The following is a 12,594-nucleotide window of genomic DNA, read 5'->3' on the forward strand; positions in this document are numbered from 1 at the left end:
GGTTATATTTAACAGGTTTTCGTGAATGAAAGCTGTTGCGTATACTAACATCAGAAATGGAAGGTAAAATTAAAAGAAGCATCTTTACGGAAAATACAACGTATTTCTGTTGGTGTTTTTTTTTATTTTTGTGTGTGTGCGTAAATTCTAATTCCTGCCTGCAAAAGCAGCCTCTTGTGTCATTATTCTTCCACTACTCGTATTTCTACCTTCGCTCTCATCTGACTCACTGCTCTCTGACTTTCTCTCTGGTTTCTGAATTTCTCTCCTTCTCATTCTCTCTATGTTCCACAGATTTTAACAAACACAAATGACCACTACACAAGATAAAACATGCAAAACCCTATGTCTGCCATGCCTACTTTTTTCTTTGGCTTCCGTGTGGGTCCCTTATCTATTACTTTCTGTCTGTTTGCTCTAATGTCTTTTCTGTATATCACCTACATACAGTACATGAACAAGTGGTTGTAATTAGCTTTTGAAAATGTGTGCAATGCTCTTGCTCACCCTCCCTTTGTGCAGTTTTGTTCACTTTTGAAATGGAACTGTGTAATTACTGTGTTTGTGTGTGGGTTTATGTGCATGTACCGCCATTAGTTTTATGAAGGAATGTGAGGGAGATGTTAATTCTCCCAAGTGTATTTTGTGTAAATACTGGGTGCACTTAACAAGTGGTAAGAGGCCATAAAGTGGGAAAATCCACCTTCACCCATGTGCACTCGTCTCTGTCAGGAGGAGCATTGCCATCTCCCGGCCATCTGTTTCTTTTCTCCCTTTTCCCCTAAAGGCACCTGAATAACAACCCTCCACTGCTTGTTCCACGGAGTCGCATTATCCTCCATTCACACATACACACACACACCACACACTCTCCTTGCTTCTGGGACCCGACAGTAGCATTAGCAGGTAGGTGTTGGGACGGTGCTAATGTTTCCTCCGCCAGTCTTCAGTGACGAGCTGATTCTTGCACAGCACTGTTGTCAGTCTTTTATCTGTGTTCTGAGTATCCTGAGCTTATTATCAATTGAGTTCTTTACTGTCCAATGGCTTTAATTTAAAGACATCTAACACCACTGTTGTGTATTTTTGTCCTTAACAAAGGGAAACAAATAATTCTTGATTTCACTGTGCCGAAATTGTTCTTTTTAAACATAATTTGTAGTTTGTCATCTAATTATTGGGAGCTGATGTTTCCGTCAACACATTTAAACAAATGTTTACTTCTTTCCCTCTTTTCTCTTTATCCTTATGAAGCTTCAGTCAGTGCTATCATTTATAGCCTTATCTCAGTTGACTTTTTATAATATTAAGAAGCTGTTATGATCCATTGCTATCACTGATGCGGCTCAGTCATGCACACACATTCCATTAGCATGTTACACACAGTCTGCAGAAGCCTTTGAGAGTGATTAGGTGATTACTGGTGTGTGTGTGTGCAAATGAGCACAGGCGCTAACATACGCTTGCCTTAATGCACTGTTATTACAATAAGGGTGGCCATCAAGCCTGAATAAACTTTTACTGCTCGGTTTGAGTTCAGCAAAGGAGTGAGCTTCCAGGAGTAAGCACATACTATACTTTATACATACTTTATAGTATACACTTGTGGATGAGTAATGACTCATAATCCCACTATTGGGTGGCACCCAGAAGAGGATGGATTCCCTTTTGAGTCTGGTTCCTCTAAAGGTTTCTTCTTCATGATGTCTCAGGGAGTTTTTCTTTTCCATCATTGCCTCTGGCTTCCTCATTAGAGATCTAAATCTAAATCCATATCTGGATTTCTGCAAAGCTACTTTTTGACAATGTCCATTGTTAAAAGCTCTTCACCAAACACATCTTTAGTCCAACTAGCACTAACTTCAGCTGCTCATTATGGAATCAGCACTGGGGCTGAGCTGTGTCCCAATGTTAGTTGGGGGCCCAAAGCAGAATAGGTGGCGGTGGCTCAGTCGGGTTTGGACTGCTAATTTAAACTTTGGGAGTTCAAATCCAAGCACCACCAATTTGGAACTGTTGTGTTGTTGAGCAGGGCCCAATTGTATCCTGTCTCAGTTGTACATCATTTTGCCTGAAAACATCAGCTAAATGAATAAATCTACGTATCCATGTCCCAATAAAACACGTGCCTGCTTTATGTTGTTCTGGTTTTGGGTTGGACAAGTCAAGTGACTGTCTTTGATCTTGATTCAGAAAGTATTTGGTTTTAATTAATTGTTGATGCCTGGATTGAATTTCTCATTTTACTGCTCTATAAAAGCATGTATACCCCATGAGCCTTACCGGTGTCCCACTCTCCACCATCTTTTATACAGATCACACATCAGTGGGAGGCCTCGGAGACAGTTTCTACGAGTATCTCTTGAAGGCCTGGCTCATGTCTGATAGAACTGACACCGAGGCTCGCAAAACTTACGATGATGCTATTGAGGTGAGGACTGTTGCCAAAAATAAGCATTGTTAGTGCAGAATTCTCTTGTCTCCTCCCTCACCCTTCTTTGTTCTGTACTACAAGGCTATTGAGCGTCACCTCATCCGCAAGTCCAGCAGTGGCCTCACCTTCATTGGCGAGTGGAAGAACGGCCACCTGGAGCGCAAGATGGGTCACCTTACCTGCTTTGCTGGGGGTATGTTCGCCCTAGGGGCTGATGGGTCACCAGGAGACAAGGCTGGCCACTACCTGCAGCTGGGAGCTGAGATTGCACATACTTGTCATGAGAGCTACGATCGCACAGGTCAGTAAGAGAGGGATTTGATAGAATCTCAGTTTGCTGCTAGATAGACTCTGGGTTTAAGAAAAATAGTTGCTGTTGTCTTAAGTCGATGTGAGATTCTCGCAGGATCAAGTTCTGTTTAAATCTCAAGTTTAACTACATATTTCCACTAATGTGTTGGCATCACTACTGTTTTCATTCAAATAGCTTCTAGTTAAACTATTTGATGGAGTAGTGGACACGTTTGATAAATGCTATATTTTCTTAATGTACACAAATGTTAACAAACCGTTTATGCTATTTTACCATGTAGCTTAAGCTAAATGCATTAAGAGATCTCATTTCAAGTATGTGGACATCTGACCATCACACCCATATGTGGCTGTTGAATATTATATTCCAAAACCATGGCCATTAATATGGATTAGGTGCCTTTTTGCTGCTATAACAGGCTCCACTTTTCTGGGAAGGCTTTCCACTAGATTTTGGACCATGGCTGTGGGAGTTTCTGCCTGTTCAGCCCCAAGAGCACAAGAGGTTGGACACTGATGTCTGGCCAGAAGGCCTGGTGAGACATTGGTGTTTCAGTTCATCCCAAAGGTGTACAGTGAGATTCAGATCTAGTTCTAGTTCAGATCTAGAGTTCTACACCAAACTTGGCAAACCATGCACAGGGCATGGTTTGTGTACAGGGCATTGTTATGCTGGGACAAGTTTGGGCTCCTTAGTTCAAGCGAAAGGAAATCTTAATGCTACAGCATACAAAGACATTCAGACATTCTGTGTGCTTCCAACTTCATGGCAACAGTTTGGGGAAGGCCTGCATATGGATGTTAAGGTGTCCACATACTCGTACATATAGTGCACATTCATTCGCACTTATGGGCAGTTTAACGTAGCCAGCAGGTGTGTTTTGGGAGATGGGCGGACAGCAAAGAAATCAGATGAAACTTGCGATAAAACTTGTGATAAAGACTAAAACCCGTAGATTTTATTGATCTAAAATGGTTCAGTTACGTTGTACTAAAGTCACTGCAGTTTTTCATCATCTAAATCTAGATTTAATCTAGCAACAACCAAATGACTAAAATGTGAAATCCAAATTAACAGTCAGACCAGGTCTGATTGTAGCTGAGTGTGTTTGCCTGGTAACACAAATGTCTTGTGAGTCTGTGCATTGCACTTATTGACTGAGGTTTCATCACTGCTTAATTCGGATAAACTGGTTCAGCTTTTCCCGAACAGGCCCCATAACTGGGTTAAACAGTAGGGTGCCAGGCTAGTCAATCTAATGCCAACATTTACAACTGCACAGTTCTGTTCAAACCTGTTGTAGCTTTCTGCTCTGTTCTTCTCCTGCCTGGATGATGTGTTTTTATCGTGTGTGATTCTCCAGTTCTGAAGCTTGGTCCAGAGGCCTTCAAGTTTGACAGTGGGTTGGAGGCAGTTGCCGTGAGGCAGAATGAGAAGTATTACATCCTGAGGCCAGAGGTGATCGAGACTTACTGGTACATGTGGAGATTCACGCATGACCCCAAATACAGGCAGTGGGGCTGGGAGGCAGCTCAGGTCAGCCCATACTTTCCCTTCCTGCTTAAAACTTTGCTTATGTACATATAGTTATATTCAACTTGCAATATCCAAGCAAATTGAATAGTCCTACCTCACTCAGTTTTGAGTATATTTTTGCCCTGATCTTATCTTTGTAATGGCTTAATTTTTGTTCCTTGCTCAAGTTATAACCAGCATCTTGCTCTATTTTAGAGGTAGATATTATCTTTACTTGCTTAACATTTTCTCTCTTCTCAGCTCCAAGCAAATGTTTTTCTTGAGATTTTCTCTCTCTCTCTCTCTCTCTCTGTCTGTCTGTCTTTCTTTCTTTTTTTCTTTCTCTCATTTCACCATCTCGGTTTTCAGTCTCCTCATCTCAGCTCTGTTTGGTTAGATAGCAGTATGTTAATTTCCTAGTCCACTGACGCAGTGTCCTGTCGTAGTTGTTTATGTCCTAGCTTCTGCACCCTACATCCCAAGTGAATCAAACTGATTTAATGTAAGTCATAATTCAAAGAGCCGAGCTGGAGTAGTCGGGTGCCACATTGTAAATGAACATACACTAATGAGTGTGCATGAGAGCTGGCTAGACATTACGCTTTTCGTACTTGAAAAGAATTAATAAAAATGTATTAACATTTAACAGTGTATGCAGCTATACACTCAACAGCCACTTTTTTTAGGAACACCTGTACACCTGTTCATGCAGTTATCTAATCAGCCAATCATGTGGCAGCAGCACAGTGAATAAAATCATGCAGATACAAGGTCTTTGAGCTTCAGGTAATGTTCACTTAGAACATCAGAATGAGGAAAAACTGTGATCTCTGTGACATTGATTGTGGCATGGTTGTTGGAGAGTATTTCAGAACCTGCTGATCTCCTGGGATTTTTACACACAACGCACTCTAGAGTTTACACAGAATGGTGAGCAAAAACAAAAAACATCCTGTGTGTTTAGGGTCTATAGGCTGAAACACCCTGTTGTTGAGCGAGGTGTTGATGTGGTGTTGTCTTGTTGATGTGGTCTTCTGCTGTTGTAGGCCATCCACCTCAAGGTTCACTGTGTTGTGCATGCTGAGATGCTTTTCGGCTCACCACAGTTGTAAAGAGTGATTATCTGAGTTATTATATCCTTTTTGGCAGCTTGAACCAGTCTGGCCATTTTCCTCTGACCTCTCTTATCAACAAGGTATTTCCACCCACAGAACTGCTGCTCACTTCATGTTTTTTGTTTTTTGCACCATTCTGTGTAAACTCTAGAGACTGTTGTGTGTGAAAATCCCAGGATATCAGCAGTTTCTGAAATACTCAGACCAGATTGTCTGGTACCAACAACCATGCCACGATTAAAGTCACAGAGATCACAGTTTTTCTGATTTCACGTGAGCATTAACTGCTCAAGGACCTGTATATGATTTTTTTTTTTTCTTTTTTTTTTTTTACACACACACACACACACACATGTTCAAGTGACAAGTAAAGGAAAGATTTAAAAAATAACGCCGTTATTGAGTGTGCACACAGCATGCTATAAATTTGAGAAGATAGTGATGAAGAAAGCAAGGCCGCAGAGGCATTGCTTGGGATTCAAAAACATAAGTAAACAAATTAGAGACATCAAAACAGACCTGAAAACAGAACTTCAATGTTCAAAGAAAGATTTAAACAAACCATTATAAAAGAATTCCCTAAACTCAAACAAGACACTAACCAATGCACAAGCACTACAAAATCAAAATGTCAGCCAGATCCAAATATTTGCAGTCCCAGAGAGCACTGTCTTTTTGGGGCCATTTAATATCACAGAGATAGAAAAGCTACTTGGTGCCCAACTTTCACTTGCCAAGGATACAGATTTGCACATTCAAATACAGCTCTGACACACAAACCAAGTCCCACTTTGCCTCTTAAACCAGCATGTTCTTAATGTAGTCCCTTAGCATAGGATGTTGTGTTCTTACACAGTTTTTTAGCCAGATAAATTGCAAGCACTGACTGTTCACATTAATCTGAATGTGTGTCCCAGTTAGGGTTTTGGGTAGCTGTAGTGGGTTTCATGTTATTCCCAATATCTGCTGGGCCTTTGCTCTGGTGTGCAGCTTCCTCTTTTGGCCCAGAACAGGACCTAAAGTTAGTACACACCCTTTTTTCATGTCCATTTTAATTTTTTTTGTTAGTCTAAACATTATGAAAGTTGTACCAGTAGCGAAGACCTGACGAGAAGACCATTACTTACATAATAAGAAATGATGCAGGAAGAAAATCTACCTGCAGCATTGATTAGCCTTGATGCATAAAAAGATATGGTGAAACTATTTGTATTAAATAGGAGAGAGAGATGTGTTTATGGAGGAAACAATTTGATGTAGCTGTGCCATTTATTAAGAACCTACTGCTACACTAAAGTCCAAACTAGAGAAAGAGAGGATTGCTTTTAATGCATTTAAATCAAAGACAAATAAGTCACTTGTTCTTAACATTTATTTTGTACCTGCATTTAAAAGCATTTTCAGTGCAGAAGGAATGTTGGATACGGTGTGGCATTTTATATGCAAACAATGCACTTATTTGTTGAGTTGCCAAACTTGGAGCTGTTCAGATTTTTCACATATACATTACAACACAGTGAAATTCTTTTCTTTGCATATCTAGTTAGGAAGCTGGGATCAGAGCACAGGGTCAGCTGTGATACGGCACCCCTGGGGCAGAGAGGGTTAAGGGCCTTGCTTAAGGGCCCAACAGTGGCAGCTTGGCGGGGCTGGGGCTTGAACCCCGATTTTCTGATCACTAACCCAGAGCCTTAACAGTTGAGCAATCACTCTGTGATAAAGGGAAAAATGGAAAAAACTAACAAACAAACAAACAAAAAGATGTTTTAAAATAAATAATAAAGATGCAATATTTTGCATGTTAATTATTCACTGTAAATTAGAAAACTGTACTGTGTGTGATTTGATCCTGATTTCCTCTCTTTTGATTCATGTGTCAAATGATTTAAAATATTCTGAATTGGCATGATTATTATTTGTGTCTGATATATGCCAAGGATTGACAGAGAATCTGTATTTTTAATGAATTATTCAGCTTGTATTTAAACTAAATTTAATGATCTTTAAGGCTTGCTGTATCCTGGGCTTGACAGAATATCAGCCACAGCGCCACAGTGTCTTAGAGATAACAGTACGGTAACGTTTTCATACGAGTTACGAAGTCCAGAAAATCACCATCTTGGGATTGTCTTGGTGGGCAGGGAGACAGATAGATCTTTTTATGATCTGAGATATACAGTAATAGTTGATTTGGTGGTCATTTCTGGCCAGGGTCATGTTTAAGGTATAAATAATGGAGGTGGAAAGGAGAAAAGTCACCAGATAACTGCAGAGTTGGATTTTTTTTTTTTTCTTTTTTCTTTTCATAAGACAGTGTGGAAAGAGCAGGCCTTCAGAGACTCTCACAGAATAAATGTTATTTTATTTTTTTCTATATTTCAGTCAGTTCAATCTATTTTTGTATTTCTTTTTCATTTGTTTTTATAATCTGCTTTTAATCTTTGCATAAAAGCTATGTATTCTTAAATAAACTGACAGACCATTTTGGGCCTGTTTTTTGCCTGATACTTTTAGAAAAGCTCAGGAATTTGTGTGTATATCTACTCTTTGAAAATTCTGTAACCTCCAACAATCAGTTTTTTTTTTTTTTTTTTTTTTTTTTTTTGCTGTTATTATGAATGTTACTTAGGGTCTTCAACTCTGCTGTCAGAAGGGCATTTCTATAAGGGCTTTACTGTATGTATCTTCCTGCCACAAAGTATAAAGCACAGCAAGCTTGTATATAAATACAGCATTTGGATGTTAGGAATGCGGTCCTGCTTGCCCTGAAGCCTGATCAGTTTGAGATCATCAGTATAATGTGTAGGATTTGGTTTCCGGTGTGTGAGAACTATAGACTGCAGACATGGCTATAGCTGCTGTTTGCTAAATGGATTAGGTGGAAGTGAGCAGCGCCCAGATGCAGTCCATAGCCCTGTGAAATGAGTCTATGAGAGAGCAGCTGTATGACACAGTGTTGTTTCAGGTAAACAATAACAGCGTGTTGAGCTTTATTGGCACAGATTGCTTGCGTCCCTCATCACATTAACCCTGTGTAGGGAATGTAGGAGTGTTGGTGGAACAGCCGAGTTAAGGCATTTTGAGAGAGGAGTATGGAACAGACAGAGGCTGCCAGTTAAGATGGATATGTACAAGATGGATGTGTGTTTTTTTTATTATTATTTTTTTTTATGTTTTAAAATAAATAATAAAGATGCAATATTTTGCATGTTAATTATTCACTGTAAATTAGAAAACTGTACTGTGTGTGATTTGATCCTGATTTCCTCTCTTTTGATTCATGTGTCAAATGATTTAAAATATTCTGAATTGGCATGATTATTATTTGTGTTTGATCTATGCCAAGGATTGACAGAGAATCTGTATTTTTAATGAATTATTCAGCTTGTATTTAAACTAAATTTAATGATCTTTAAGGCTTGCCGTATCCTGGGCCACAGTTTCTTAGAGATAACAGTACGGTAACATGTTTTCATACAAGTTATGAGGACCAAGTCCAGAAGCACACCATCTTGGGATTGTTTTGGGGGGCAGGGAGACAAACAGGCTGATAGAATGACGGAGGCTGCCAATTACGATGGATATGTACGAGTTTAGGATGAGCTACTATGTACACGCAAAAAAAAAAAAAAATTTGTGAAATAAATCTTCTGTGCTGCATTTAATGTACTGGATTGCATGGTTAAATCTGAATATATCAGCCAGCCTGTGTGTTTCAGTTTTGAAAGCATATATCTCACTGTTTTCCGCAGGCTATAGATAAATATTGCAGAGTCAGCGGGGGTTTCTCTGGGGTTAAAGATGTCTACTCCTCCAACCCCACCTATGATGACGTCCAGCAGAGCTTCTTCTTGGCAGAGACTCTAAAGTATTTATTTCCATTTCTCATATTTGAGTATAGGTAACCGTTGATCTTTTGAGGACAAAAGTAATAACGTTATTACACTGAATACTAGCATGAACTAAATTTAATTTCCAAAAGCACCTATAACTCTATAAACTTGACTCGGCACTCAACCTTACTGAACATTAATGCCACCTGCTGATGACGTTGCATCACTGCAGTTATTATGTGAAAAATAGATCTACCAGGACTAATGCTGCCTTCATGTGCTATCGGAATTCTCCCACTTCTGAAGTGGCAATTATGAGTATGTCGTGTTCACATGCTTTGTTGTCATGAAACATAGATGCTGCCAGGTTCATTTTTTTTTTTTTTTTTTTTTAAACTTTTATTTTGACACCATAACACATTACTCAGTTACCTAGCTTGTTGACAGTAATGGAATTTTGGTCAAATACAAGCTATTTTCACGGTATAAAAATGTATAACATTCATAGAATTGTTGCTGATATAAATACATGAATATGACCAAAATGGCAAGGGCTGACACTCAGCTGCATTTAGAAAAATGAACAAAAGCAGTACAGAAGCTGTACTCTGCTCCTCCATGTTGAAAGTTTAGGACTCCTCCTATCCCGTAAACTCGGGTATCAAAGTGATCTCCGAGTTTCCCAGTCGTAATTACGACTTGAGGGGTTATTCATATGCAACTTCCTAGTGGGAAACTCGTATTTGCGATAATTCTGATAGCATGTGAAGGGACCATAATTCAAGCAATGCTCATAAGCTGAATCCCAGGTAGTGCATAAGGTTCTCTGACATAAAAGAGGTTTCTTTCTTTCTGTGCTTTAGGTACCTGTATCTGCTGTTCTCCAGTGATGATCTGCTGCCTTTGGAGAACTGGGTCTTCAACACGGAAGCTCATCCACTACCGGTGCTGCATCTGGGAAACATCACCCTGCCTGGCAGCCTAGCATAGCGATAGTGGAACCTCAACAAGTGTGGGCATTCGCCTCCTCTTTCTCTTAAAGACTGCAGGTACCTGTGTTCGGGAGTTACTGCGTTGAGGGTCTCTTCCGCTCAACCACCTGGACTCTGGGTTTTTACTGCCAATCAGAGGGGACCAGGACACACACTCAGACTCTGTCTACTCATCTATTTGTCTCTTGTATTTTTTTTTCCCCACTGTCTCTGGTAAGCTGCCAATCAAGCACAGACAGCTTATGTGACTCATTCATTGGCTGCATGGCTCTGACATTGGTGGAATCTGTTAGAGCACCACAGCTCAGCAAACAAATCGGCAGCAGTCATGTGTTGCAGTTAACGAACAAACACAGGAAATATGTATTTTCTCTGTGAAGAAAGAGGATTTTACATGGCTTATTGTTTTTTTTTTTTTTTTTTATTGCTTTCATTGCTTAATCACTGCAGCAGGACAAACGGCTCTTCGGCCAACGTCCCCAACCCCCCGTCCCCTCCCCTCCACTGACTCCCTCACGCTGAACTCTGACCCAGACCTGGAGCTGTGGGAGGCAGCAGCTGGATGATGTGACCTCTGAAATCTCTCCCACACTCGCTTAGAGAGAATACAGGCCAGAGGCACCCTGGGATCTCTGTGGCTTCTCTTGTACTGATACAGTATGCGCGTGAGTGTGTGCAAATTCTTGTGTTAGTCTGCTATCAGCCTCCAGCACACTTCAGTCAAATTCTGGTCCAGATTTTAAGTCAAGTATGTTCTTAGTTTGCCATGGTTAGTGGGTGAAATGGCTGAAGTTTTGCGTTCATTTGCATTTCTTAATAGATTAGATGTTGCTTCCAGGACTATCATTGCTCATGGCACATAAGTTTGTTCCAAACCTTTTCCAAAAAAGGTTTCTATTGCAGTGAGCATGTGAATATACCCTGTTTCCTTTCAACCACTCAGTCAGTCTGAAATAAAGGGTTGTGTGTTCTGGCTCTCATCCACACTGCTCTGTACTCAAATTGACTGAATTAGTATTGGACTTATGGCCTCACATATTTATATTCAAGTGTTTATAAAGTTCTGCTGTGCAGGAGAAAGGAAGACCGCATCCCTTTCCCTGATAATGGTCCAGATGAATTTCACCACTAAACATAGCAAACACGTAAGTCAAGGCTGAGAGAACGATTCATTTTTAATATCCTACAACAAATAACTTTTGATAAGTCCAGTCATGTTTTCTATAAATCCACACAGAGATTATGCTAACATGTCCATAATAAAGCCACTTTTTGTACTGGTTTTGCACCATTGTTGGACTAATGTGCAGGAGTTTTATGGGCTTTCGATCAATTTATTTTCATTCCAGTCAATAGATCAATCTTTTAACGTTTGGATATGCTTTTACCCCACTGCATGCTGCTCTGTCTGCCATTGAACTGATGAGAGGCTGCAATATGTAGAGAGGCTTCAGTAAGGGGTTTTAGTCTGAAGAGACAGGAAGGGGGCCACCACTGCTGTACTTTACATTAGACCAAGTTCCAACTTCACATACTTCAGGAAAACTTTGCTCTTTTTTTTGCAAGGTAGTTCCTGTCAGATATGTCCACTGGAAAACAATATGCAGTGTTTATAATGCACATCACAAGTGGTTTTGGCTTGTAGGAACTATTTTTATCTCACCTGCAAAAATAAATGTGTTGTGCCCCGTGCCCCCTCTTCCATTTTTAACCAGTGCAGTTGTCATTGCTTTACCCCTCCTCCAGGTGGCAGTAGCAACAGCGTGCTAATGCTCTGTATGCTTTGAGCTTTTTTCCCACTTGCCTAATGTCTCTTCCTCCTTCCTAATATCGCGTTACTGTCACCTGTTTTCGTTGTGGGAGAAGCCCAGGCCAACATGACCACTAGGTGGATTTTGAGAGCTGTGTTATGTATTCTGTATTTTTACCGAACTGAAAGTACTGTAAATATCTTTAAAATGTGACAGATTCAATAAAGATGTTACATAAAGTGAAGGGAATAACATCAAGCTGTATTTTTCCTATGTTTTCTTTTTTTTTTCTATTCTTCATTCTAAATTATGTCTCTCATTGGGGCTAGGTCTTACCTGTCTGTTTCATACATATTCTATCATACTTTCACCGGCCACTTTAATAAGAACATCTATGTACCCCTGCTTATTCATGCAATTATTCAGTCAGCCAATCATGTGTCAGCAGGACCATACATAAAATTAGTACAGGAACTCAAATAACCACTCTTTACAACCGTAGTGAGCAGAAAAGCATCTCAGAATGCACAACATGCCAAACCTTGAGGTGGATGGATTTTTTTCACACCATTGTGTGTAAACTTTAGAGACTGTTGGGTGTGAAAATCCCAGGAGATCAGCAGTTTCTGAAATACTCAAGC

At 40.0% G+C, this 12,594-nt stretch overlaps 1 protein-coding gene across 2 annotated transcripts in view; it reads left to right on the top strand.

Moving 5' to 3' along the window:
* The window catches only part of man1a2 (mannosidase, alpha, class 1A, member 2), a 66,806-nt gene extending 54,595 nt beyond the window's left edge, over positions 1–12,211 (top strand). For both annotated transcript variants that reach the window (XM_053233983.1, XM_026912135.3), the window contains 5 exons: positions 2,316–2,431; positions 2,516–2,735; positions 4,111–4,283; positions 9,130–9,245; positions 10,074–12,211. In XM_053233983.1, the coding sequence (XP_053089958.1) occupies positions 2,316–2,431; positions 2,516–2,735; positions 4,111–4,283; positions 9,130–9,245; positions 10,074–10,200 (752 nt within the window). In that variant the 3' untranslated portion in view covers positions 10,201–12,211. The remainder of the gene's footprint in view (positions 1–2,315; positions 2,432–2,515; positions 2,736–4,110; positions 4,284–9,129; positions 9,246–10,073) is intronic.
* The last annotated feature ends 383 nt before the right edge of the window (positions 12,212–12,594 follow it).

This window comes from Pangasianodon hypophthalmus, chromosome 5 (assembly GCF_027358585.1).
Source record: "Pangasianodon hypophthalmus isolate fPanHyp1 chromosome 5, fPanHyp1.pri, whole genome shotgun sequence".
Classification (NCBI taxonomy): domain Eukaryota; kingdom Metazoa; phylum Chordata; class Actinopteri; order Siluriformes; family Pangasiidae; genus Pangasianodon; species Pangasianodon hypophthalmus.